Genomic DNA, 27,705 nt, shown 5'->3' on the forward strand with positions numbered 1-27,705 from the left:
TACAAATATATTTTTAATCAGGTTATGTAATGGTTAAAAAAAAAGTATAAACATAATGAACAACGATGTATAGCAGTAATAAAATACACGAAACCAAGTGACACGTCTATGATAGTTCTTGTCAGTATTTCCTCTTGGTACAGTCATTTACATATGAACATGGTTCTTTTTTTTTTTTACAAACAGCTACAATCATCGATGGAACACATCACTTTTTCTCATCAGTCACAACAACAAAAGCGTCATCTTGTTGGTCATGTGGAGTTTTGAAAGATCCATGGTACCTCACTGAAAGGAAAAAAAATTAAATATTGTAAACTTCAAGTTTTGTATGTGATAGTGTGAATCAAAATCAATAGGTTTATCTTGCCAGTGCCATTTCTCTGTTATGGTCACCATCATAGTGCACACTGGAATTGTTGTTTGTGTTTAGCTTTGGCCCGCCCCTTGAACCAGGTACAATAATTGAAAGCATGTACAGCTTCATAGAACTCATGCATGCCCGGAGCAGGGTAATGGTGATAATAACAATGTCTCTGTATTGTGTAAAATCACTGAAATACTGAAACACTCGTATAGTAAACCAGACTGGCCCTTCATCCACCTTCTCTGCCCCCCCCCCACACTTCCTGTCTGTTTTAGGCTTTTATGCTTATAAGTGCTAACACTGCAATATAGTGTAAAATCTCTGAACCAAGATTTCAAAAGACTTGTATAAACATATCTAGGTAACATTTGACAAAAAAGAAAATACCAGCCAATGTGTTCCTCAATCAGCAGTAAATGTACTGTATTAATCTCAATGTCTCTTATAGAATAATTTAACAGTTTTATAAAAATTTCGAAAATATAATAGTACAGCAACATATCTAAACAAAATTTGACAAGAAAATTATTAAATAATATAATATAGATTGTATGAAATTCTCCAAATAATAGTGTAATAATATATATAAACCAACTAAAATACTAATCAGATTTTAAAATGGCAGAAACACTGTGTTTACTTTTTATTTTTATGAATTATATATGAAAATAACACTTATCCAATAGACAGATCTTGGAGAGTGTATAACACAAATCTGGCTAGACCAGCCAATACCCACCATCCCATACAAACTAGGATTTTGACACCTCCATGTTGTATTCTGATATCCACATAACTATTTACTCTGTGTGCAGATATCTTCATCGTTACAGCTAATATTGACTATTGTAACAAAGTGGAAACTACAAGAGACTGTGTGGATAGAAAAGAACAACAATGGCGAGGAGCTCATTTGAATAATGTTTTATCTACTAGTTATGTTTGAGGTGGGTAATTGTCATTATCAGCAGTATAAATGTTGTCCTGTTTTTCTACACCAAAAAAATGTTTTATTCCAGCCAAATTTTACAAATTTTAAAATTGTCTTTTCTAGTTACACCAAAATTGAATTTGGTTGACATTTTAAAGCGATTTATAAGATTCCCAAATGAAAAATTGGATAAAAACTGTTTGAGTTATAGTAACCACTAGAAAAGACTTCATAACGATGACGACGACAAGGACAGACATTTTTCCCCTCATATAATTTGAACTTGTATGTCTACAATAATACAGACAAGGTAAAAATGTTTTTTTTTTCTATATTTCATTTTTAATACAAATCTTTAAAATATAATAATACTTACATAATGAAATAGGTACATACATCCAGCCCCACCAAGCAGCCCATATAAATCCAATAATGAGTGGAGATGTTACAAGCATGCCAATACCAGACCAGAACTGTATACAACTAACCCGACATCTATCGCCAATGCCGTCATGTTTCGCACAACATGTTAGCACGATCAAAGCTGCCAACAGTGTTCCTGGTGAAGGAATAAGTATGCATAGTTTTAAAAATGAGTCATGTTCCTGGCCAGTGTAACACTGCTCTCCCTATTTAAAGGGTGGTAGTTTGTGGCGCATGAGATATATGGGTCTCATATAAACAAAGATGGTGACTTTGCGCAGATCAACGAGTACAAACTGAGATGTTACCAAGCTTTAATTAAGTATTTTTTAAGTGACTGGAAGGTATTGAATGAGTCACTGGTGGTCATTAGTGCAAGTCGCTCCCAGGTCAAATCTCATACTTGTGATTTCATATTTGTGGATCGTGGATAAATCAATGTTTATCAACACAAATGTTGCACATGCGCAGTGCAACGACTGCCGCCTTTTAATGTGGACTCACCTATGCCGGGTATAATACAGTTTAAAATAAAACATGTCCAGGCCCAACATTGGTGCATTACTGGTAACGCATTCACAAATTTAGCAATTTTGCTGTACTTGTTTGCTTCTGCAGTTCTTGCTGAGTTACCAGCTGTTGCTGCTTCCCCTCCTTTTGGTGCAAAGGGTCCAGTCAGTTCTGGGGGCGGCGGTGGTTGAGAGGGTACTGCCACTGGACCGCCTTGTTGTCTGGGATACGACATTCTGGAATTACTAATAATGATAATGATAACTTTATTGCATCCTTAAAAATACAATGTTTCTATTAGTTTATAGCAATACAGAGGAAACACAAACAACTAATATTAATACAAAGAAAAATATTTAGAAATTATGTAGTTATATTTCTCTCGATGTATGATGAGGATACTAAGTCTGAGATAATAAAATACTGTAAAATACTTTATTTTAGCTGGAATAATTATCTCTGAAATCACATTTTGAGTGTTTAGTATGAAATTTATTACATTACATGGGAGTAGGATTCCGATAACATTATCTGAAGTAAAATGTCAATACCGGTAGTTCATCACCAGAAGGGAAGGGGGCATATTTGAGGAAAGTTGCTTAATTGCAATAAAAACTTTCAAACTTCATCTACTATGAAATTTTAACTACCTATTTATTCTAAGATTTGGATTGCTCACAGAATTGTGCTGTTTTCAGTCTTCAAAATTTCGTCCACCTCTAATTTTGTTTTCTTGGACCAATGGTTGTTGGAGTAATGGTGTAGTAATAATGGTGTAACTGTTTGAATACAGCACTCTAGGCCACAGACCCCATGTGATACTGGTCCAAGAAAAGAATAATATTACGTTAAGAATTATATGCAGACAAGCAAATGAAAGGTCACTGGCGAATCCAGAAATTCGGTAGGGGGGCAGTCCTATTGACATGGACTGGGTTTGAAAGGCTGAAGGGGGGGTGGGGTGGCATGCCTCCCCCTAAATCCGTTTATGAAGGTTATGTCTTCTCTGTAACACAAATCAGATCGAAGATGAGCAAGATTTTGTGATGTCTTGCCCTGTCTATGCCCAACACAGACCCATTCTATTTACAAAAGCGAGAAAAATATTCCCAAATTTCAATAACAGAAACCATGACGACAAATTCAGATTTATTTTGAGCAATAAATCCCTGTCAATTCCTTAAAGCCAATATTTGCGAATCTGTTTTGAATGAAGACAGCAACCCCAAGGATTCCTTGGCATGGATGTCACCTAATGACCTTCAAATTTCTTGGATTTTCTTCCATTTTCATTTTTAATTGTTGTTTTTTCTGTGTATGTGTATGCGCTTTGTCATATCACTTTCTGTTTTTTTTATGTGTATTGTATCCGTTATCATCCATTCCAAATGTTAAATGATTAAATAAATTAAAAAATATAGACTATAAAAGAAACATAAAATATATAAATTGGCTTTTCATAGTTTGAGTGCAAAGAAATATGAATAATTATGAATAGGCTAGAAATAGAACAGGGTAGATTTGTGCGACTGGAGGTAGAAAAGAGAATATGTAAAATATATAAATCCCTTGAAATAGAGGATGAATCCGACTTCGTTTTAAAATGCCCTATGTATGAAAACATTAGAAAAAAAATGATTACCCTCATGGTAATATACTTACCGTATCCAATATTAGAAAAATTTTATTCCATTATGTCAAATAAATCTGACCAAATAATCCCAAAACTAGCAATGTTTGTACATAAAGCACAAATTCTGAGACAAGAATGTATTAACATGAGGTGACTTTTGACCTCAGGAAAGAATTAGTTATGTATTTATTTTTCTGTGTATTTTGTGAAATGGGCCAGTGGCCTTTAAGAACTAACAGATTTTTATCTAACCATATTTTAATGCATACATGTACACCCACTAAAATACAAAAAAAAATAGGAATTATGAATATTATTTTAATACATACATATATATATTTGGTGTTCATTAGTTAACATAAAAATCAAGAAATACAAAATACATTATACCGTGGTTGACTAATAGACACGTGATTCGACGATGTACAGATTTAAAAGATTCTGTTTCTTGATGTTGTTTATATACTCAATAATTCACACCCATGGAATAAATGGAGGTCAAACTGGAATGTCAACACTGACATGTTGTATTCTGACATTCACGTGATTATTTACACTATGTGCGGATATCGTCATCGTTACAGCTAATATTGACTATTGTAACATGAAGCGGACACTTCAAGAGAATGTATGGGCTGAAATGAACAACAATGGCGAATAGTAGGTCATTTGAATGACCAACAGAGGGACTGTGGAACGACGTTTAATCTATTTTAGTATTTACGTTCGAGTTGGACAATGTTCTATCTAGAAATATCATTTTCTCGGCATAAAAGCGAGATATAAAATTGAAATGAGTGTTTTAGCGTATTTATTGAAATTTTGCCAGCGTGACCCAGTTTACACTTTATTTCTTGCAAAACGTACGGCATTTAAAGTATTTAATGTCCGGATTTTATGAGACTTGCTAGAAGGGATTATTTTTAAATCTGTCATACTCATTTGTCACGTGGTACGTTTCGACGGCAACAAACATGTTGTTCTCACGATGTCTTGGTTTTACTCATCTTTTTACCTCCATGGTTTTACTGTAGCCAATGTAGGGAGTCCCCATGTTTCACAATCACCTCGGGGCGCACAAAATAACCCGTACTGATGACAAGACCCGTGACAACAAACCAGCGAACTACAGCGAAACCAAGAGAGCCACAGAGCTGCAGCTAACAAAAGCACCACACAGAACACAGACGATCGACCAATGAATAGTGAAGTGACTGCGCTGTCAACATGGAAACCTATTAGGTGTACACATTCAGTAGTGGTGTACACACTCAGCGGACACTATCTAGAGTGATCGCTCATACAGAATAATTGTACGCACCAAGCAGTTTACGAAACGAGCATAAACAGCCCATGACTGTGTTACGACTTACCTCTCAAACCGAGCAGCCTTCGAATCCAAAAAAAGCCGTCAGTGTCGTGATTCCTTTTGATAATGACTTTCGCCTACAATTACAAATATAGTACACTGCCTCTGGCAACCTGCGTTTGACCCTTGATACTCAGTAGCACGTGATGACCACGTCGGTTTTCGGTTTCCTTTATTATATACCCTACAAATAAAATAAGTTTTTGAAATGCGCCCCATTGGCTACTATCACTTATTTTTCCGAGTCGTCGCCGGAGTTTCCATTCCAAATTTTGGTTCCCCGGGCGTCTCTAATAAATAACCTATCTAAACCGCAAAATCATACAAAATTCGGTGAAAATCATTCGTTTTTGGCCTCGACGTGTTTTCGCTCGGAAACGCGGGGCGATTTTCTCGACTCGATTTTCAACAGTTTTCAAGGACGCAGGTCGTTTGGATCGGACGGTTTCCTTTGTTTCGGGTCAGTTATGTGTCTAGACAACGTTGTTTTTTGTTTCAAGTTGTTCGTTTTTTTGGTGAATATAAAACACGTTTTGTTCCGAAAAAGGAGTTTGATATGCCAATCGAAAAAAATTTACAATTCCAGAATATAGAGTGCACTTTAAAGGTCGATTTTCACAATTATACACTGTATACGATATACCGCAAAGACGGAATAACATACCTATAAAAACCGTTGTTGATTTTTGTGCAAAAGTCACAAGAACAAACCACACAACATAGTCAAATCTATATTATATACGGACTCTATGGTATACATAAAAATGTTAATACAAAATAAAGGTCAGTGACTACAATATTTGCAAAAAAGCCAAGCAACCCCATGGAGAATCTAATATTGCAAAATCAGCCAGTTCCCGCAGGAGTCCCGCATGATGTTACAGGAATAGGAAAAATGCATAATTTTGGCAAGGATAAGTAATGATTTCTTCTGCCCAGGTTATATAATAAATTCTATTACTGATATTTGATGAGTATTTTTGTGAGTATACTAAAATATACACACCCATTAAAATAATTTTGGCACAGTGAGTAGCCTTCAGCACCTTCAACAAACTTGAAATTCCTCCGTCAAATACTGCCCGCAGATACGATATTATTGGGCGTGTTCTAGTATTTTTGAATTATTAGACAGTTTTTGGAAATTGTTTTGTAAATAATTTTCCATTGTGTAGTCTTTTAGTTGAATATATCTTAATAAATTATATTAATTATAAAGCAGCTGGTATTTTTTGTTTATGAGTGTCATTTCTTAAATTGAAGCACTCAAAGATATATTTTGCCAAATGAATTAGTGATTGTTTATCTTTTGTTTTTAGAATGTCTACAGTGTTTTCAATATCAGATTTGTCAATTGTTGTAATGACCTTTGTGGTATGGAGGAACTTGTTTCTTAAATCAGCATAAAGAGAACATTTTAATAGAAAATGGCTTTCATCTTCTATTTGTTTTTCCTGACAGTAGTGGCATTTTCTCTCTTCTACTGTTTGGTTGATGTATCTTCCTGCCTCAATCTGCAATGTGTGCGCACTGATCCTTAGCTTAGTTAGAGCAGATCTGTGCGATGGGTTTTTAACATCTTCCAGATGTTTTTCAAAATCGAAATTATGTTTTATCATTCTATAAGTTCTTAATTTATTTTTGCGATTTTTACCTTTGTTATCATTATATAGTGTCTCTTTAAAATGATTTTTGAACATTGATTTTAGATTGCTCTCAAGGGATGTAATGATTGTCTGTTTTTTATCAGCTGTCACAGTATCCAACATATGGTCCATGTTTGTAATATTAAATATGTTTTTAGCGTGGGACACCCAATTTTTTATCCCCTTTGAGTCCATATCTTTACCTAGTCTGAAGGCCTCATAGATTAGAGTGTTACATGGTTTGTCAGAAATTCTGAGCCAATATTTTATTGTCTGTACAATGCTTGAGAAGGCAAGAGGATATCTTCCTAATCCCAGAAGGCAAGCTATATTTGATGCTTTGCAGTTAACTTTTAACAGAAATTTGCAAAATTTACTGTGTAATTTTTCCATAGGTAAATTAAAGTTGGACAGATTTGTTATATTAATATTTTCATTTGACCATATTTCACAGCAGTACAGCAACACTGGTTTAATTACAGAGTCAAACATTTTGAGATATATTTTAATTTGGATGTTTGTTTCGGAAAATAATTGTTGCTTTAACTTAAAACATGCTTTCATAGCTCTGTTTGCGAGATCTTCCTGTGCTTTACAAAATTTACCTGAAGCACTCAGTTTGATGCCTAGGTATGAGTATGTAGGGACATTTTCTAGTTCTTGTTTGTCAATGCAAAATTTGTGTCTTTTGATGTGTTTACCCATTTTATTAAATATCATGATTTTGGATTTTGTAGTATTAATTTCTAATTTCCATTTTTTGCAGTAGGTTCCTAATGAGTTTAAAGCGTTTTGCAGCCCGGATTCAGAAACAGACAGCAAAAGCAGGTAATCTGCATATAACATACAGGATAGCTGACTGACTGTTAGAGAGAGGGGGGGGGGGTCATTATTGGACTGCTCAATTTCATTTTTTATATCATTCACATAAATGTTGAACAGAAGAGGGCTTAGTCCATCGCCCTGTCTGATGCCTCTTTTTACTGGGAATTCACTGGTGAGGCCATTTTTGGTTTTGACACAACTTAGAGATTCTGAATACATTGACCTGATGATAGTATAGAATTTTCCTGTGATACCATTTTGTGCAAGTTTGTGAAACAAGCCTTGATGCCAAACTGAATCAAAGGTTTTTTTAAAGTCAACGAAGCATGCAAAGACTTTTTTCCCTTTTTTCCAGGTATTTTGCAAGAATTTGTTTCAGAACAAATATGTGATCACTTGTTCTGAACTTGGGGATGAATCCAATCTGTTCCTTAACAATTAAGTTATTTACATCAATATATTTAATAAGTCTTTGTTTTAAAACTGCTGTGAACAGTTTGGTCAAGGTGTTTAACAGTGTAATGCCCCTATGGTTACTAGGGTCAGATTTATCACCCTTTTTAAAGACTGGGGTTATTATTCCTGTATTCCAGTTAGTGGGGAAAAATCCACTTGTAAGAATCATATTAAAAAGTTTTTGAACTGGTATAATAAGAGTGTGCCTGCCAGCTTTAATCATCTCGTTTGAGATGTTATCTTTTCCTGGGGATTTCCCATTTTTAAGGTTATTAATAGCTTTTTGGATTTCAAGTTGTGAGATTGGTTCATTTAGTTCTTTTGAATCTGTTGATAATTTATTTAAGATATTAGACTCATGATTGTATTGTATGTATTGTTTTAATGAGATTTACAGATTGAAAGACAAATAAGGATCTTTAAATCTCAACGGAAATCAGTGTATGCTTTATGTAAGAACATAACACATACATAACACATACATGGTGTATACATTACTACGAGCTTTATATATATACATGTAGGTTCAATGTAGGATTGATATAGACATGGATGCTCTATCAGATATAGTTATTTTTAACACTCAGCATGGATTTATAAGATCAAAGTTCCCTTCATATGCTCCTCCAGCAAACACAAGTACATGTGTATTTCACACTTTTCTTTCACTTGGCCACATGCGCGTGCCTCGGTTCCCTATAACGTAAAATTGTTTTTGAGTATGTTCCACTAATCACAAAACTGTGAATTGTTAACAGCGTATAGCCAAGACTGTTTGAGTAATAAAAAAACAAATAAAAAAATTAGTGTCTACGAACCTGCATCTATATCTTAAACTGTATTTGGTTGTCAATTTGCAGTAGACGAGTCATATCATTGGCGTTTTTTCTTTCTCACTGGGCAATTCATTCAGTCACGGTACTTATCTTATCTTAACTCAAGTTCAATTGTCAACGAGCATCAAAATCTCATGATCCAGAATCACTTTTTTTTCAACGAAAACTCAAAATAAAGGTATAAAAACGTATAGTAATTACACGTATTTTAGTGTCTATAAGTTCACACTAAAAACAGTGTTACCACACTTGTAGAGTGTCTTACAATCTAGCTTAGACGAACTATTGGCATGCACGCAATAATGGAGGCTGACTGTAAACCCTGAAATAAAATTATGTTTTTTTAATAAACAAATAGACTATTAAATATACATTCTTGAGAGAAAAGAAATTAGCGTGACAACGGTTTTTTAGGAATAGTAATTAGCCCGAATGGCATATTCAAAGCGTATTGTGTGTCACACGCAACGTAATATTACCGTAATTGGTATAGTACAGGTGTGATGGTTCAAATACCAAAATGGCAACAGTAACAGAAAGACTTCCCTGGCGGCGATGATAACATACGAACACGGAGCCAACAGATGAGGTTTCAACTGGTACTGGTATTATTATACTCTGCAAACATCAAGCACAATAACGCGGTAAAACTCCACTACTCCAATAACTAGATACTTAAACTCCATTACAATTCAACGAGATCTCCGATCTGAACTCAGTGCTGAACAACTCCCCTATATATACCCCCCACTGTCTATAAATAGACCATTACATCAGCATACATAATGAGTCTGGAAGTTACTACAAATTTCTAGAATGTTCCATTACCTTCTATTGCCTCCTACAGTGTTCTATTACCTATTCAACCATTTCCTAAAAAATATAGAATATTCCACCCAGACACAGTACGGAAGTGGTAAATACGTCGTATGCGACATTGTGTCAACAAATATTATTATGATTAAAGGTTGACTTCAGAACATTTTGTTTTTTTCCCATAATTCAATATTTTTATCTATTTATTTATTTATTTATTTATTTATTTATTTATTTATTTATTTATTTATTTATTTATTTATTTATTTATTTATTTATTTATTTATTTATTTATTTATTTATTTATTTATTTATTTATTTATTTATTTATTTATTTATTTATTTATTTATTTATTTATTTATTTATTTATTTATTTATTAACACTTACTCACTCCCGGAGAGAGTGACAATGGTTACAGATAATAGTAAAAGAATACAGTATTAATACACTCAGAAAAGGAAGTAATAAAAAATAAACTAATCCACAAAAACAGAATTTTTATGGGGAAAAAAATAACAATAAAACAACTCCTTCTAGAAGAAAGATGTATATTAATCCAAAATGTGTTGTCTAATTTCAACGCACTTGTTGATATACTGTGCTACCTGGATGACGATACTATCATTCTTTAACAGTGCTGCAGTGAACTGTTCTTCGGGAGGCAGGTTGTGAAAGGAGTCAATCACATCAGCCGCTGTATCAAACAGAACACTGCGTCTATTACTGTATTTGGGACACTCCACCATAAAATGAAATTCATTTTCAATGGTATCTTGGTTACACATGTCAAAATATAAGGAAGCTACACTGTGAGCTTTATTTCATAAACGCGCCGTATTCCAACGCGAGATTGAGTTTTTGTGAAGAGACTGTGGAGGCGCTCTTCGCAAAACTACAGTATTTCCAAGTCCTGTCAACCAATCACAGAGAACAAACTTTGACCTTTAAAAGGTCACTTCTGCCGATTCTGTCGTTTAGTAAACAACGCTGGACGTTTTTTGGCGAATTTTTGTGTTAATGTCCATCAGCTTTTCCAGAAAGATTTCTCATAAAACTGGTAAGTGATTATTGTTTGAGTGTTTTGCAATGTCAATGTTGCGAACTCACGAACGTATCGATCGTTCCCGCCAATGTCGTGATATCCATGCCATCCCACAGGCGCTCGGAACGTTTCTTGGATACTAAAAAGGACCTGAAGTAGGGTCGGTATACTTAGTCAGTCACCGGTACATACCGACCCTACTTTAGGTCCTTTTTATTATCCAAGAGACGTCCCGAGCGCCTGTGTGTTATCCATCAGAAAGTTGACAGTCTGGGCATCTGAATCCGGTCACTTTACCCTGTTTTTAAAAGTGACCAGTCTCGGCAGACTGCACCAAAATATTCTTAATAATTATAGACGTGACAGTGAACTAGTCCCGAGTTAGGAGCACTTGACAGTTGTTTTTTTTAAAGTAAGCTTTTTTTTCAGTCTGTTTTTATGTACATTATTGAACTGGGGAAAAATTATAAATGTGCATTTAATATGTCGTATGGCTCCCTTTTTATACTATATGTATGATTTTTCCTTTTCTTTTTTCTTTTCTTCTTTTATTTTGTTGCCGTTCCGAAGGCTTAATAAATATTATTATTATTATTTATTATTATTATTTACTAGTAAACCTCCATGTAAACGTAAACACACAATCCTAATTGAGTTTATATTTCAGCTGTGGTAATTACCAGGTGTTGAAAGTCTCAAAACTTTAAATAGACCCTAAAAAAGAATATGTCAATATGTCGATTAACAAATACTATTTAAATAAGGATTTCAGATATAAACATTAATTGTTTATTCATTGTTCTTACAAGTACAATGGTAACAGAGGACCCACAGGAAGTTAAACAGGCTAGTTTGTTGTCGACAGTTTACAGCCCCCTCCCCACGTTCATAGATCACAGTCCCTCCACAAGGGACTGGAGGGACTGTGCATAAATACATGGAAAGTACATGTACTACCTTCCATGATAGATACAACCTACCTATTGTTCTCAATTGCATCTCTCTGATATGGAAGATGTAATTTTATCATGCTGATATGAACAATATAGAAATTAGAAGGATTATCTCCTTGCTTGATGGGGAATAAAAAAAATGCAAGTTGGGCAAGATATGCTAATCAGTAATCTGATCCAAACTAAGAAACATAATGGCTGGGTGCTATGGGAAATGTGCCAGTTATGATATTTGAAGGCTTTACTGTGACTCCTTGCATATCTTGGTAGGTCCATGAATATATATGGACTAGCGATTTTACTTTTTTCGGGTAAAATGTACCATGACACATGAAAACGTTACTAGTTATTTAAAATAGAGTTTTAAAATAATAACAAGATATATGTAAAACTATTATAAAAAGTAAGTAACTAGTATTTTAGTGTATTTGTGCTTTGTAAATATAATTGGCAAGTTCTTTAATTATGCCAGTATCTTTGCTTGAGAGTATATATGTGAACTGTATATTTTTTATTTTTTAATAAAAGGAGTGTCATAATTTTTTAGATGAAGTTTTCCCTGTGTGTGTTATATTTTGGGCAATTCAATAGAAAAAGTTCTTCATCTTCAATTGAATTTGTGTCACAGTTATTGCATTTAATGTTTCAAAATGCCTGTCAGTCACACTATAAGTTAGTTAATCCCTAGATGTATAATTTATCTACAAAGCTAGTTGGCTTTTGTCATGAAGTGCGTCTAACAAATTTAGGTAAAAATGGTACAGGAAATAACAGAGCAACAGAAATGGTCTAGGAGGTAATAATGGCAGGACATGATCATTCAAATAAAAACAAAAATTGTGTTTTTTATTTAGCAATCATGAAGTACCGATATTAGTGCATAATTTAGAAAAATAGATAATGCAGGTTTTTTTTAATAAATAATAACACCATCCCCAAATTTTTGGCCATAAAACTTGTGGCCAGTATTTATATTTTTCACTCATAAATCCATGTGACATATCTCATACATTACAAGCATAATGTAATTATAATTATTTACTAATAACTCAAGTACAAGTACATAAATAAGTATACTGTGCTCGTAAAAATAAATATGCCGCACTTGTCGTATCATGTGTGTACTGATAAATTATTGTTGTAAAATAATAAATATGCTGTTCTTACTTATAGATATCAGTTCATGAAAAATTGGATAAAACATGTGCAAACTTGAAAAACCTGCCTTCTGAACAACTCTGTAGGACAAAGCGTCTCCTGGACTTTCAATTCATTTGTTTATAATATCACTTGTGATTTTGATGATTTTTGGTTTAAATATAGCCACATACAGATGTGCAAATCTTACCAAACTATTGTTTTAGACATTATTGCTTGGACAACCCTACACAAATGTCATATTAAATGTAATGTGAAAACTAAAAGTCGAGGATTCATCAACATTCATCAAATTTTTTAATAGATAAGACTGATAAATGTTTTTTTTAACTGTGACACAGAAAAGAATAAAACATAAATTGGAATGAATGAATGAGTGAGTAGAAATCAGATACACTTACCTATCACTATGGACCAAACAGTTAGACAGCTTGCAGCCAAAAACAGTAAAAAATTCTAAAACAAATCGTAAAAACAATCTTCCCAGTAAAAATAATGGAAAGTCCAACAATATAACCATAATTTAAAAAAAAAAATAACATGGAGAAGTAAACAGCTGATTTTAACATAGTGCTCTATGTAAAAAATGCAAGTCCCCCCTCCCAATGCCCTCTACAGTTCAATTTTCTATCCCACAATTCTTTGCAAAATCTAATATGGAGTCAACACATTTCTTCCCTATGTCCCTTTTTAGCCAAACACCTTCATTTTAAACATATTCTAATGTTATTAAATCAGCTTACATGCTGAGAACATTGGGGGGGGGGGGATTGCAACACAATCCCCTGTGTTCAACTTTAACCTTTTCACCACCAGTTCCCTCTTTTCATCACAAATTCACAAAATAATCCTGTTTATAGTCTGCACTTTCCTTCAAAAATAGAAATTTTTTTTTAGTAAAAACTGAAAATTGACTGAAATTTTATCAAAATTCTCCAGAAATATTTAAAAAAATAACAGAAAAGTGCGGAAAAATTTGGGCGAGAAATTCTGGTGGTGAAAAGGTTGAATGTTCTTCCTTTCTTTTAACCTATTAGTGGAGGGTGTACACGTTTTTTATTATTATTATACTAATTTATATTCAAAATATATCAAACTGTTTTCTTTTGATATTTGCAGATCAGAAGATGTCTACACGTCAACAGAGTGGTAACCCGAGTGATCCTGATTGTCAAGTTGCAGGTGGTGATGGGGAGGAAAGGTTCAAAGATGTAAAGAAATCAGTAGATGACCATACTGACTTGAGTGAAAAAATGTTAGATCTCTACAATAATAAAGAGTTCAGTGATGTGGTACTGCGAGTTGGAAAATTTGAGTTTCCAGCTCACCGAATGATTCTCGTCAATAGTAGCGAATACTTCCAACGAATGTTTGCCCAGAATTGGAAAGAAAAAGACCAAAAAATTGTAAATCTTGAGGAAGAAGAAGGATACCACAAATTTTTTGAAGGATTTCTGAAATACATCTACACCAACCAGTTAGAAATTTCGTTGGATTCTGTCCTTTGTTACCATACATTAGCGGACAAATACATGGTAACATCACTGAAGTATTCTTGCCTTGAGTTCATGATTGATAATTTTAATGTGAATCCTGATATCAAACGTGTTATGGCATGGATGAAGTGTGCTGACAGGGATGGGGGCCTGGAATTTGAACTGCAGGAGAAGTTAATGTTATTCATCGCATGGAATTTGAGACTGTTTGCATTGTCCAACTACTGGTGTGATTTTAATATTAGCCTGATACTTGACCTACTTCGTAGTGATGATTTGGTAGTTCCTGATGAATTCACCCTCCACCAGTGGGCGATCAGATGGCTAAAATTAACGGAACCTGATGAAAAAATGTTGGTTGTAAAGCTTAAAGAAATGCTGCCACTGATTCGGTTTCAGGTGATGCCAGTGCAACATTTGGATGAGCTGTTGGACGATGATTTCGTGAAAATACACTCTGATCATTACCTTTCTCAGCATGTTGTACCCGCTTTTCGATATCATACAAAAACTGAATTTCTGAATCTTGACCCTACTCCTCTTCGTATTTATACCGATAATCACAGTTTATCCAAGACGAAAGTTAAACAAGGCTTTTGCATATCGTACTGTAGAACAAATTATCAAACAACGCCTTATGAATGCAACTCAATCTGCATAAAAAATTTAGCACTGTGTGCATCGCCGTCCAATGCCGACATTAATGAGAAGAATCATTGGACTATCACCTCTTCCACTCAGCACTGTCTCAACACGGTCTACTCTTCAAGTGATTCGGATACAATTGATGTCTGTGGTGATAGACCCAGGTCTGCTAAACGCCGGCGAGTGGAATCGATGAGAGATACTCGCTTAGATATCATTATGAAACATAAGTTAAAACAAAATGTTGATGAATCGCGAAACATTCTTATGAATTTCCTTGTTCGTTGCAAGCAAGGAGGAGTTGTCTATATTAAGAAAGTTGCCACTCGACAAATGAGGACCAACAAAGGAAAGGGAACTGTGCAAATGTGGCGGCCAACCAGTTCAGATCTTCTCAAGCAGAAAGACACAGAATATCTTATCGATGGGGCTTACAAGTTTATGTTAGTGCTGTTACCTAATGGCAGGGAGGTTGTTGAGTAATTTGATGATTATGGGTATCTGTTTAGAGGATGGTTTATGAGTTCTAGTTGTACCAATGGGTAGTTTATTGGTAATCTTTATTTACCTAATGATAGTAGCATAGTTTATGGATTATGTTTTGATTGAACATACCTTGAGTGTACCCTGAACTGCCTACTTGACTGTACCCTACACTGCCTACCTGACTGTACCCTACACTGCTTACCTGACTGTACCCTGCACTGCCTACCTGACTGTACACTACAGTGCCGACCTGACTGTACCCTTCACTGTCTACCTGACTGTACCCTACACTGCCTACCTGACTGTACCCTACACTGTCTACCTGACTGTACCCTACACTGCCTACCTGACTGTACCCTACACTGCCTACCTGACTGTACCCTACACTGTCTACCTGACTGTACCCTACACTGTCTACCTGACTGTACCCTACACTGCTTACTTGACTGTACCCTGTGATGCCTACTTGACTGAACTCTACACTGTCTACCTGACTGTACCATTCACTGTTTACCTGATTGTACCATTCACTGCCTACTTGACTGTACCCTACACTGCCTACCTGAGTGTGCCCTACACTGCCTACCTGACTGTATCTTACACTGCCTACTTGACTGTACCATTCACTGTTTACCTGATTGTACCATTCACTTCCTACTTGACTGTACCCTGTGATGCCTACCTGACTGTACCCTACACTGTCTACCTGACTGTACCCCACACTGCTTACTTGACTGTACCCTGAACTGCCTACTTGACTGTACCCTGAACTGCCTACTTGACTGTACCCTGAACTGCCTACCTGACTGTATCCTACACTATCTACCTGACTGTACCCTACATTGCCTACTTGACTGTACCCTACACTGCCTACCTCAGTGTGTCCTACACTGCCTACCTGACTGTACCCTACATTGTCTACCTGACTGTACCCTACACTGCCTACCTCAGTGTGCCCTACACTACCTACCTGCCTGTACCCTACACTGCCTACCTCAGTGTGTCCTACACTGCCTACCTGACTGTGTCCTACACTGCCTACCTGACTGTATCCTACACTGCCTACCTGACTGTACTCTACACTGCCTACTTGACTGTATCCTACACTGCCAACCTGACTGTACCCTGCATTTCCTACCTGACTGTACCATACACTGTGTACTTGAATTTACCCCACACTGCCTACTCGACTGTATCCTGAACTGCCTACCTGACTGTACTCTGAACTGCCTACTCGACTGTATCCTGAACTGCCTACCTGACTGTACTCTGAACTGCCTACCTGACTGTATCCTACACTGCCAACCTGACTGTACTCTGAACTGTCTACCTGACTGTATCCTACACTGCCTACTTGACTGTATTTTGATTGTACCCTGTGCTGCCTACCTGACTGTACTCTGTACCCATTTGTATGCAGCGTTATTATTTACATTTAAATAATTTTAATTTTTACATTCATATTTTTAATTAGATTATTAGAATTTTTTTTTTAAATTTATTAAAATATTTGGTGTTTTCTTTTCAGTCTTGTATCTTAAACATGCATCAAAAATTGTGTCATATTATTTCGTTTAATTTCAACTATTTTTTTTTATATCGTTAGAGTGTGCTGATAGTATTTAAGTATTAGACATAGTGACATTTTTTATTTGACATTGTTTTACCATTTATTTATGGGTCCAGCTATTGTCGCAATGTTTACTAACAACACTCTACTAATGTAAGCAAATATTTTGTTATTATGCATTTGAAATTCTAACAATGCCATGAAGAAAGCGAAATTCCTATTTACCTCACTTTCAACCATCAGTTGTAATAGCACATGGGTGGAAATGTAAAACTCTCATCTATTCTTTGAAAAATTAACATACCTAATCAGATTAGCAGTGTGCTATTTTTATCAGCTATTTAACATAGCAGTCACTCACTAACCACAGATGCAACATTAGCCGCGGCTGCACAATACATGCTTGAAGTACAGTATGTAATTAAAACAATGATTTGTACATGTTTTAATGTTTAACTAAAATTTAATTGGCTGATAATTTGTTGATTTCATTATAATATGTTTTTGTATCAATATCTGTTATTGATTAAATAAATTCTCAGTGAATTTTAATGTTTGGTGTATCTGATTGATTGAAAATGTGGTTCTAATATTCCTATGTCATTTAATCATCTCACCCATCTGTAGAAATTCTATCTTCAGTGCAATTAGCTACCACTTAGACCTTTGCCTGAGATATAGTTTGAATCTATAGTTGCTCTATCAGAAGTGCACCAAAGATTATTGTATACTCATTAACATAAGTACATGCATTACTAAAAAAGCAAACATGGTAATTGTTTGCTTTGGATTTGGTTTACCATTATAAATCTCTTCATGAGGCAGTACCCTGAAAATTCATGCTGATGTCCTTGTCACTGTGCCCTCAGTGGTAGGAGATAAATTACTTTTGTTTTTTTAAAACACCCTCTCAGTTGTTGAGGTAGGTAATGCTGAGCGAAATTGTCTATTATCATGTGACCCATCATATCTGCTGATCACAATACCAGTTGGTTGACTGAAATCACTTTCAAAGGACACAAGTCTTATAATTCACCTCCGTGAGTTCGTACATGTATCTCAAACATGCCTAGGCCGATTTCTGTCAAACTTTACACACCCATCATGAATTGATAGATAACATTCAAACTTTACTCATGCATAACAGATCATAACTCGAATATCAATTGAGTTACAAGAAACAAAACATTAAAGAAGGCAAAAAATCTATGCTTCTCATAACACTTATTTAAAGTTTTTGTTACTAAATGTGGAAGTTCAACAAAAACAAAAATGTATGTTGCCTGCTACTTGAAGTTCAGTTAACTGTTATTTCAACATTGAGTTACAATTTGTGCTTAGTTTCGCAAAAATGGGCATGGATTCTAAAATATAGGCAAGGTCATTTTTGTAATGTGTTTTTGTTGTGTTGGTAACACGAACAATTTAGCATCTCAAAAAAGAAAAGACTACATGCAAGCATAATCAAATACTTTTCAGTTCTCTATATCCTACAACTGTGCATTTTCCACTCAAAATAGGAAATAAATCAACAGTTCACACTTCTTATTTATTGTTATTAATAGATTCGAAAACCAGATAAGAGTAACTACTTTACCCAATTTTTATTTATATACTGTGTGGCATGGTTTTGTGCAAGTAGTGCGGCTCGAAGTCAGGTGTTTACTTTAGAGTGTATGAATACATCATCACTAAGGGCTTGACCATAAGACACTCAGTAAACAAATAACAGAATATAAATCTGCACTCTTGAATCTTAGAGAAAAAAAATATTTCTCACATAAGAAAAATACTTGAAATTCATCATGGAAAATATTAGTGCAAAACCAAGTAATGGAAAAATAGATTGGTTGATGTGCCACAAACAAGACTTCTATTAAAGCGGGAGGGGAGTCGTCACTTGCGCATGCGTCAGATGACCGCAGCGTGTCATTGTTTACAAACAAGCGTCTACCCATGAGCCTTTGTGTTTTTAGCGTGTGTTGTTATTCCCGCGCGTGCGCAGCTGACGACCCTCCCTCATTAAAGTATTAGAAAGAGGTAGTAGTTTGCTTGGGGCGTGTCATACATTTCAATCAAGAGAGAATGTATCTAGTACAATAGATGTTTCAGTACGGATCTACAGTGTATGAACATCGAGATTGAGTCCACAGTTTTACTGAGGAAATTTGTGTTTTATTCAATAAACAAAATAATCACGAGCGCCCTCTTATGGCTAAAAGAAATAATTTGTTTGATAAACCACAGTCTCTGACTGTGGATAAACGTTTGTTTAAAAATAAGAGTTGTCTTGGTATGCAAATATACCAATGTATAGATGAAGGAGTAACACAATTGATGAATGCATAATGTGATTTAATTTTTTTAGCTGACATCATAGTTTTCCCCAATGCGCGAAGGGCTCTGTTGCCGGTACGAAAGGCTCATGAGAAAGAAATGAATACAATGGTCTTGAATATTCTTGATTAAGACTCCACATATTTGTGGATAGATGGATAGAAGGATAAAAGAATCCCGTGGAGGGCTCTCTGTAGAAAAACTATATGAGTATAAAAATATTGACATGCCTCCGCCTGGGGTACCCTTTTCACACCAATTGGTATAGAAGTGTGTATGGTATGACAAGTGTATGGTCTAGAAATAGGTTGGATTTTTTCAAATGTAAAAAAGTTCGAGAAATCTTCAAAAACGCCTGAAAACTTAAAGCCGCTTTGAATACTGAAATCAGACTGGTCGAGAATTGGGGGATGTAATTACTAAATGTGGTGGTTTGATATTGGGTCCTATTGTGCTTGAAATAACCTACCCCTACCACCACAAGCACCATCAGCCCCGGGGAACGGATACGGAAGCATTAGAGCGGAGCAGGATGATGTACAGCAGTGTGTAGTTTTATTTTGTGCAGTTTTGTTTACAATTACAGTGAAATATCGCGTAGATTTTCTACTGGGTTTTAGAGTGCGCAAACTTTTTCCCATTTCACATTCGGTGTCCTCAGCAAGCACTAATAAAATGGCTAGAATTGTTTACTAAAACATCGTGTTTGGTTTTACACACATATATAATCATTCCTATTTTCATTTGTTACTGTTTAGGGCGTTTCTAGACGTAATCCCGGACCAGATTTGATATCATTGGAAGGTACACGTACTACTAGTAATTTCACAATGTGATTAGAATCTTCATAAAACAAATAACTCAAAAATAAAGTTCAAACTTGGGTCCCACCCTCAATTTGTTGTTGCATGCAATTCGATACAAGTACTAGTAACTGGCATCAACAACCTGCAAAGGGACAGAGTATGTCTCGCATTTCGAGATATAAGATGCCAACAAATATAGAACCGTTTGGTGGCGCTCTCTACAAAATTATAACTTCTTCGCGTTCGAACTACGACCTCAAATAAATGAGTTTGCGCATGTTCAGTCGATCCTGTCTGCTGATGCAACGTTATGTGTATGGCTGTTTTTGACTTCTCTTGTTTCAAAATTTGTGTCGCTCTCCACAAGTCTATTTCTAAGAAGAATCCAGTAAGATTGGTAGGTAAATGCACGAGCTTTTAACGCTGTGTAATGGATGACACGTGCCGGTAAAGTGAAGCGTGGTCACCAGTTTAAGTTTGTAGATGACACCGGGATGACACCCCGCCAACGTTGAGATGCTGAATTGTTCGAGTGGCGGACATCGAGTTACAAACATGACCCCACCCATAATTTAGAAACCGCGTCCACTTTTACAAAACCACGCCCAGATTATATCTCGATTATAATTAACAGTTAATCAAACTTTTAGTTACGGGCAATATAAGTTGCTAATGTTGTTTAACGTCCACATTTGAACAGAACGCCTGCCTACCCAGAGTTCTTTGCGATTTGTACCAATGAATACACCAAATTTCACCGCATTGTGGCGCTATAATGAAATGTTATTTATTTATAGGTCTATATATTATATAATATAATATATATATATATATATATATATAATACTTATAAGTCTACATCATATAAACATGTCTATTTTGTGTTTTTTTATTTTTTACTCGAACGTTTTAGCCAGTTTTATTAAGTATTGTGGACTTATTAAGTTTAGGTTGAAAAATGGTATTTTTGGTTGTTTTTGGTCTACTACTGCTTCACTTTTTTTTTAAATACGGCGAAAGCAGCTTCTTTAGTTCAGCAACATGGCTTCCACTAGTGAATTAATTATTGTCTTATTACTATAAACACATTGCAAATTTATTGATATGTTGTATACTATTGATTGATATACTATTGATTGATATGTTGTATACTATTGGTGGTATAATAATACTGTGATAAAAAGTACTAGGTATAATGTCCTGTCTGGGGTTTCGTAGCTTTTCTGTTTGTCAGCATATTTCCACCTTTTTTAAGTTTTATTTGGACGTCTTTTCTTATTGTTTTGTGTTGTTCTAAGTTTTTACTAGTGTAAGCACGACTACCAGTGGCTTTCTTGAAAAATGCTGACCTTTCTGTACTCAATAAGACTGAAAAAGAGGCATCAAAACATTTCATTGACTGCCCAAATCGGCCCAAAACAGGAACATTTCTACTAATTCTTGTGTTTTTTCGACGTTTTTCGAAAAACCTGCGATTAGGCTGGGAAAGTAGAACATTCCGGAGGGGGCGAAAAGGAAGAGCCAAGTTTAACGTGTAAAAATAGAACGCGTATTTTGACCTCTATGCGGTCGTTGCCATTGAGCCCTGCGTCCATCGCCTGGCGATGCTCTTCCGTTTCACCAGTTGCGTTTTTTTTTTGACTAAAATTTGGGCAGTACTGTCAGTCACGAAAATTGATGAATAAATTAATACACATAAAATATGAATCACGGACTAATTCAATGGTCACCAAACACTCCACTGCTAAACAATCTGTGGCAAGATAGTAGCGTACTGTATATTTGACCCAGATTTGACAAGCGTGGTACAGTTTTTTGCGCGTGTCCATAATAACGCGCACAAAGGATTGTGGGACAGAGTCCTTTAACTACTGGCATTCTTGACTTTTGACTGCAGTTCTTTTTTATATTTGAGAGAGTAAATGCCTCTGATATGCTCTGATATGTTGCTTAATATCCGTCTGAAATTCTGGACTGTGGTCATATTTTTCGATTAGGAGTTGTATATTTAAATAACTCACCGTGACTAGTGTTTTGCATTATGAAGTATATTGTTATGAAGGTCAACACACTGCAATTTAGGTAAATATTTACCATTTCGTTATTTCGCTTTCCAGCATTTACAGGAAATGCTTCATTCTAGAAAATGCTATCGCAAAATGGTTGGAAATAAAAAATGTAACAGCAGAATATGTCCTAGCACAGTCACTCTGTGGTCCTAGTAATAAACTAAGTGACTTCTAAAGACTGAATGGTGTTTGCGAACTTCGTATTAGTTATAAACCGACGTTAGCTTCACGTTTATGTCACACCATGGAAACTGTCATGTTGCTTGTTTTTGAACGGAGCGGATCGCCAACCAGCCTACTGGCTTGTGTGTGTGTGTGTCTGTTCCACTGATATCTACGAAAGCCGAGAGGGGCCTTCCTACTTCACAGTTCCAACTTCCGAGTTCCGACTTCTAACTTCCGAGTTCCGTCTTCTAACTTCCGAGTTCCAACTTCTAACTTCCGAGTTATTATTGTTGCAAACCGCAGGAGCAAAAAGTACCGTCATCTGTAGTAATGAAACTTCATTGTAGTTTCTATCATTTGTGCACAGAATTGTTTTGCATTATGATTGGCATTGTCTAACCATATTTATATTGTCTTTGCATTTGAATATATTCTACCTTGGAAAAAGTGACCTGATACTATTCTTCCCATGGACCCTTCATTGTGATCTACCTTAGTTAAGACAAGTTCACTGATTATGATCTATCTGGTCGCCTGATTATATGCCCTAATTATATTCTACTTTGTGACACGTTCCCTGGTAATTCCTTTATTCTTACCCAAACAGATTAATCATCAGTCTCACCTATACTTGACGGACACTGACATTCACTTATTTTTTTCGGACATGAGGTATGGAGAAAGTGCAAGGAACGTTGGTTCCACTAAATGACATTAATTATCATTTTTTTAGGTTCGATAGATATACTATTTATCATGAAATTGACTTTCACTTTATTGTGTTTCATGTTTTCCCCGAAATCTCAGGTTTTATGCTTTAACTTATATATTTATGTATATATATATCAAGACTCCTATATTTACACATTTTAAATTTCCGACATCAAAGTTCTTACTTCTGACTTCCAATTTCCGACTTCTCACTTCCGACTTCTTACTTCCAATTTCTAAATTCTCACTTCCAAATTCTTACTTCCAATTTCCAAATTCTCACTTCCAAATTCATACTTCCAATTTCCGACTTCTCACTTCCGACTTCACATTTCCACTTCTCACTTCTGAATTCGAACTTGAGAGTTCTCTCTTCAGACTTCAGATTTGCCACTCCGTGCTTCTCATTGCAGGCCTCTAGGAATATAATTTTAGCGCTGATCTCACCTGTATGCAAAACAATTCTGTGCACAAATGATAGACTACTATGTAGTTTCATCACTACAGATGACGGTACTTTTTTGCTCCTGCGGTTTGCAACAATAATAACTCGGAAGCTAGAAGTCGGAACTCGGAAGTTAGAAGTCGGAACTCGGAAGTTAGAAGTCGGAACTCGGAAGTTGGAACTGTGAAGTAGGAAGGCCCCTCTCGGCTTTCGTAGATATCTCAAGAACCATACATTGATTTTTGATGAAACTTGGTGCATAGATGCTCTGGGCCAATGCACAGATTTGATTAGGTTTTGGTGAAAATCCATGCATATTTATTACCTAATTTGCATGATAATTAGCTGATTTTTAGCTGTTCCATGTTATCTAAAGAACCACTCATTGGATTTTGATGAAACTTGGCACATAGATGCTCCAAACTAATGCGCAGATTTGATTAGTTTTGGGTAAAAATCTGTGCAATATTAATTACCTAATTAATTTGCATAATGATTAATCAATTTTCAGCTTTTGATATTTCAAGTAGTAATCATCACATTTCAATGAAACTTGGTACATAGATGTCATAGGACACTGCACAGACCTGATAGTTTTTAGGGTAATATGAGTACATATTAATTAACTAATTTGCATAATTAATTAATTTTCAGCTTTTGATATTTCAAGTAGTAATCATCACATTTCAATGACACTTGGTACTTAAGATTTTAATGAAACTTTTAAAGAGAACTATGCAGAGACCCAATTAGTTTTTGGTAAATATTTATGTTATTAATCACCTAATTAACATAATTAATTAACACTGATATCTCAATTACTGATCATCACATTTGAATAAAATTTGGTACATAAATGCTCTAGGACAATAGACAGGCCTGATTAATTTTGAGTTAAAATTTGTTCATATTAATTCTCTAGTTAGCATAATAATTCATAATTTTTTTGTTCTGTTCTGTTCATATTAGTTACCTGATTTACATAATTAGTTTTCAGCTTTTCCATCAATATCTCTTGTACAAGTAATTTTGATTAAGATTATTGCTATGGGTACGTCTTATTTACTGTTGCAACAGATATACATTTAGGAAATTTCAGGCAGGTTATACAAGAAGGAAATTATTCAGGGTAGTTGTTTTTGAATAAATATGGATCTAGGTATATGCAAGAGTCAAAATCCTGCGTGAATATCCTTAAATTGATTCAATCACACCAGGCATTGTCTTTTATGTAGTTCATACTCAGAATCCCTATAATGGCTACTTGCCTGTTCTGTGCATACGTACTGTGTTGATAAAATAAATGCTGGTCTCTATTTACAAAGTATAAACATGGGTTGAAAAAAATTCTAATTTAGTATAAACATGGGTAAGGATCTTGTCAATTCATCACTTTTGAAGGCTCAGGGTGACACTCCTCTATCCAGTTTTTGTGTCCCCTCTATTCTGTCCATTTGTGTGTTCGACCAACGCTGTTTCTCAGACTTTTAGTAAAATAGTCTACTACAGTTGTACAGTAGTCCTGTTATCTGGCCTATGGGAATGTGTTTTGTTATCATAAATTTAATTATAATTGTGTAAAACTGTTTTCTTTACTACTCATAGATTCAAAGATGTACATGTATGAATCTGAGGATGAGTGTGACCATAATGGTCAAGAAGTCGCAACTAATGATGAGGAAGAGTTCCCAAATATCCAAAAGTCATTGGATGACCCCATTTCTCTGTGTGATAAAATGTTGAACCTCTACAATAATAGAGAGCTTAGTGACGTGGTACTGCGAGTTGGGGAATTTGAGTTTCCAGCGCACCGATTGATTCTCATCAATAGTAGTGAATACTTCCAACAAATTTTTACCCAGAATTGTAAAGAAAAAGTTCAAAAAGTTGTAACACTAGAGGTAGAAGAAGAAAGCCATGAGTTTTTTGAAGGATTTCTGAAGTTCTTTTACACAAACAAGTTGGAGATTTCAGTTTGTTCTGTCTTCCAATACTTCATGTTGGCAGACAGGTATGTGGTAACATCACTGAAGAATATCTGCCTTGAGTTCATGATTGAACATTTTAATGTAAATCCTGATCTGAAACGTGTCATGGCTTGGATGAACTGTACCAATAGTGCTGGAGACTTGGAATCTAAGCTGAAGGAGAAACTGATGCAATTTATCGCATGGAATTTGAAACTCTTTGCAACTACTACTCACTGGTGCCAATTTGATATTAAGCTTTTAAAGGAGCTTCTCAAACGAGATGATTTGGTGGTTCCGAATGAATTCACTCTTTACCAGTGGGTGATTCGATGGCTGAAGTTAACCGAATCTGATGAAAAGATCCTCGTCAGGAAGCTACAGGAGCTGTTGCCACTCATCCGGTTTAAAATGATGCCTTTGGGACATTTGGATGAGGTGCTACATTCATATTTTGTTAACAAGCACTCTGATCACTATCTTCTGAGACATATTGTGCCTGCTTTTCGTTACCATACAACAACTGCACTACCTGCTTCAAGCAATGAATGCATCTCTACATTCCTTCGTCTCTATAACAGTAATCAAAGGTCATCCAAAACAAAAGCCCAACATAAGTTTTGTCTCTCATTTGCAAATCCAGCCCATCCAATTAGTAATGCGCCCCTGTCTGCAACTCCATCAAATGCCAACTTAGGTGAGAAGACTTATTGGACCATCAGGGCTTCTACACATCAATCAGATGACGTTTTTGAAAACTACTCCAGCACATCACAAAAAGATATTCATATCAATATTAATGTGCAACATGCACTGGCATTCTCTGGAGAAAGGCGAGAAATTGGAGTGAATTTACTTGTGTGCTGTAAGCAAGCAGGTGTATCTTATGTTAAGCAAGTTTGCAGCCATGAAATGGTGACCATTATGGGACAGGCATCTCTGCAGATGTGGCTGCCAGTCAGTTCAGGTAGTCTCTATGCACGAGACTCTGGGTATTCTTGGGATGAGATGCACAGTTTTATGTTTGTAATGATACCCAAAGGGAGAGCACTTAGGGATGTCAATAGCTAATAGTGATGGTGAATCATGTGTGTTTGTACCCAATCATGTGAAAGGTGATTTGGGGGTTATTAGCGCCCAGCCGGGGTGACATGTGGGATTTATTTATTTATTGGGATGTGATGATTTTATTTTAATTTAGCATACTACTCTCTGTCAATTGCATCATTAAAAGAATTTATTGTCTGGTTGATATAACTAACCTTGACAATCAGATATAATTTTGTTAACTTTAAATATTTGTTGTGTTATTTGTTTTATTAATTTTTTGTTTACAGTTGACTGTAAATATAGAGACATGCAGTATTTATATTGAATTTTCAGTACCCCAAATATGAACTTGTGCATCTTTAGAATGTTTTCACTGTTTTGCATTTTGAGAAAAGTTCAACATCATAGGTCTTTGCATAACACATTCCAAGAACTGATTGATTGACATTCTGCTTCATGTTTTTTATTAATTTGTTAGAGGATGTCCAAAAAATGTTTAAAACAGTTGGCTATGAGCGTTAATGTTACTCCAAAGTTCTAGCCACAAAAACAAGAAACAAAAATCAACTCAATCGTAGCATTAACACAAGCCTCTTAAAAAAAATGTTTTCCTTGTCGTCATGAGCATCAGCTTGAAACAGTAAAATGTGCCACATCGGATAGATGAGAAATGTTTTGTTGCTCAAAATTAAATAATTCAAAAGCATTATTTAATAAATGTTAAATGTTGAACTTATGTTTTGTTGTATTAAATAATCATTATACAAAAACGAATTAATAAAAAACTTGTCTCCGCATCATATTGGCCAAACGCTTACTGGTCTGGTCTTTTCTTTGGGTTTGATATGTATGGCAACCAATATTCGGAAAATTCATACATTTTGATGCATTGTATATACTCCAGTGAAGATAGACATTTAAGTATAAAATATTGTAAGAGCAGTTATTCAGATATTGAATGTGAGAACCTGCAGGCCCGCAAGTTCAATAT

The 27,705-nt window shown here is 35.3% G+C and overlaps 3 protein-coding genes across 4 annotated transcripts; 2 read left to right on the top strand and 1 right to left on the bottom strand.

Annotated features, from left to right (window-relative positions):
- On the bottom strand, window positions 1-5,385 carry LOC100369772 (protein SPEC3-like). Of its 2 annotated transcripts, XM_078010060.2 has the most exons (5): window positions 5,238-5,385; window positions 2,911-3,052; window positions 2,226-2,476; window positions 1,675-1,857; window positions 1-288 (listed from the first exon to the last, which is right to left on the bottom strand). In XM_078010060.2, exons 3-5 carry the CDS (start codon window positions 2,464-2,466, stop codon window positions 209-211), a joined length of 504 nt encoding a protein of 167 aa, XP_077866186.1. In that variant the 5' UTR covers window positions 2,467-2,476; window positions 2,911-3,052; window positions 5,238-5,385; the 3' UTR covers window positions 1-208. The 2 variants fall into 2 exon arrangements, with proteins under 2 accessions (XP_077866186.1, XP_002735655.1); XM_002735609.4 differs by lacking the exon at window positions 2,911-3,052 and having other exon boundaries at window positions 5,238-5,372.
- LOC144353767 (uncharacterized) lies at window positions 283-27,525 on the top strand. The gene is made up of 3 exons (XM_085502835.1): window positions 283-1,314; window positions 7,649-7,707; window positions 25,303-27,525. Exons 2-3 carry the CDS (start codon window positions 7,656-7,658, stop codon window positions 26,733-26,735), a joined length of 1,485 nt encoding a protein of 494 aa, XP_085358961.1. The 5' UTR covers window positions 283-1,314; window positions 7,649-7,655; the 3' UTR covers window positions 26,736-27,525.
- LOC146739515 (ring canal kelch protein-like) lies at window positions 10,777-17,716 on the top strand. The gene is made up of 2 exons (XM_085502623.1): window positions 10,777-10,871; window positions 14,087-17,716. The coding sequence occupies exons 1-2, from the start codon at window positions 10,832-10,834 to the stop codon at window positions 15,589-15,591; spliced, it is 1,545 nt and encodes a 514-aa protein (XP_085358749.1). The 5' UTR covers window positions 10,777-10,831; the 3' UTR covers window positions 15,592-17,716.
- Window positions 27,526-27,705: the final 180 nt, after the last annotated feature.

This window comes from Saccoglossus kowalevskii, chromosome 8 (assembly GCF_978046115.1).
Source record: "Saccoglossus kowalevskii chromosome 8, keSacKowa6.1, whole genome shotgun sequence".
Taxonomy (NCBI): Eukaryota; Metazoa; Hemichordata; class Enteropneusta; family Harrimaniidae; genus Saccoglossus; species Saccoglossus kowalevskii.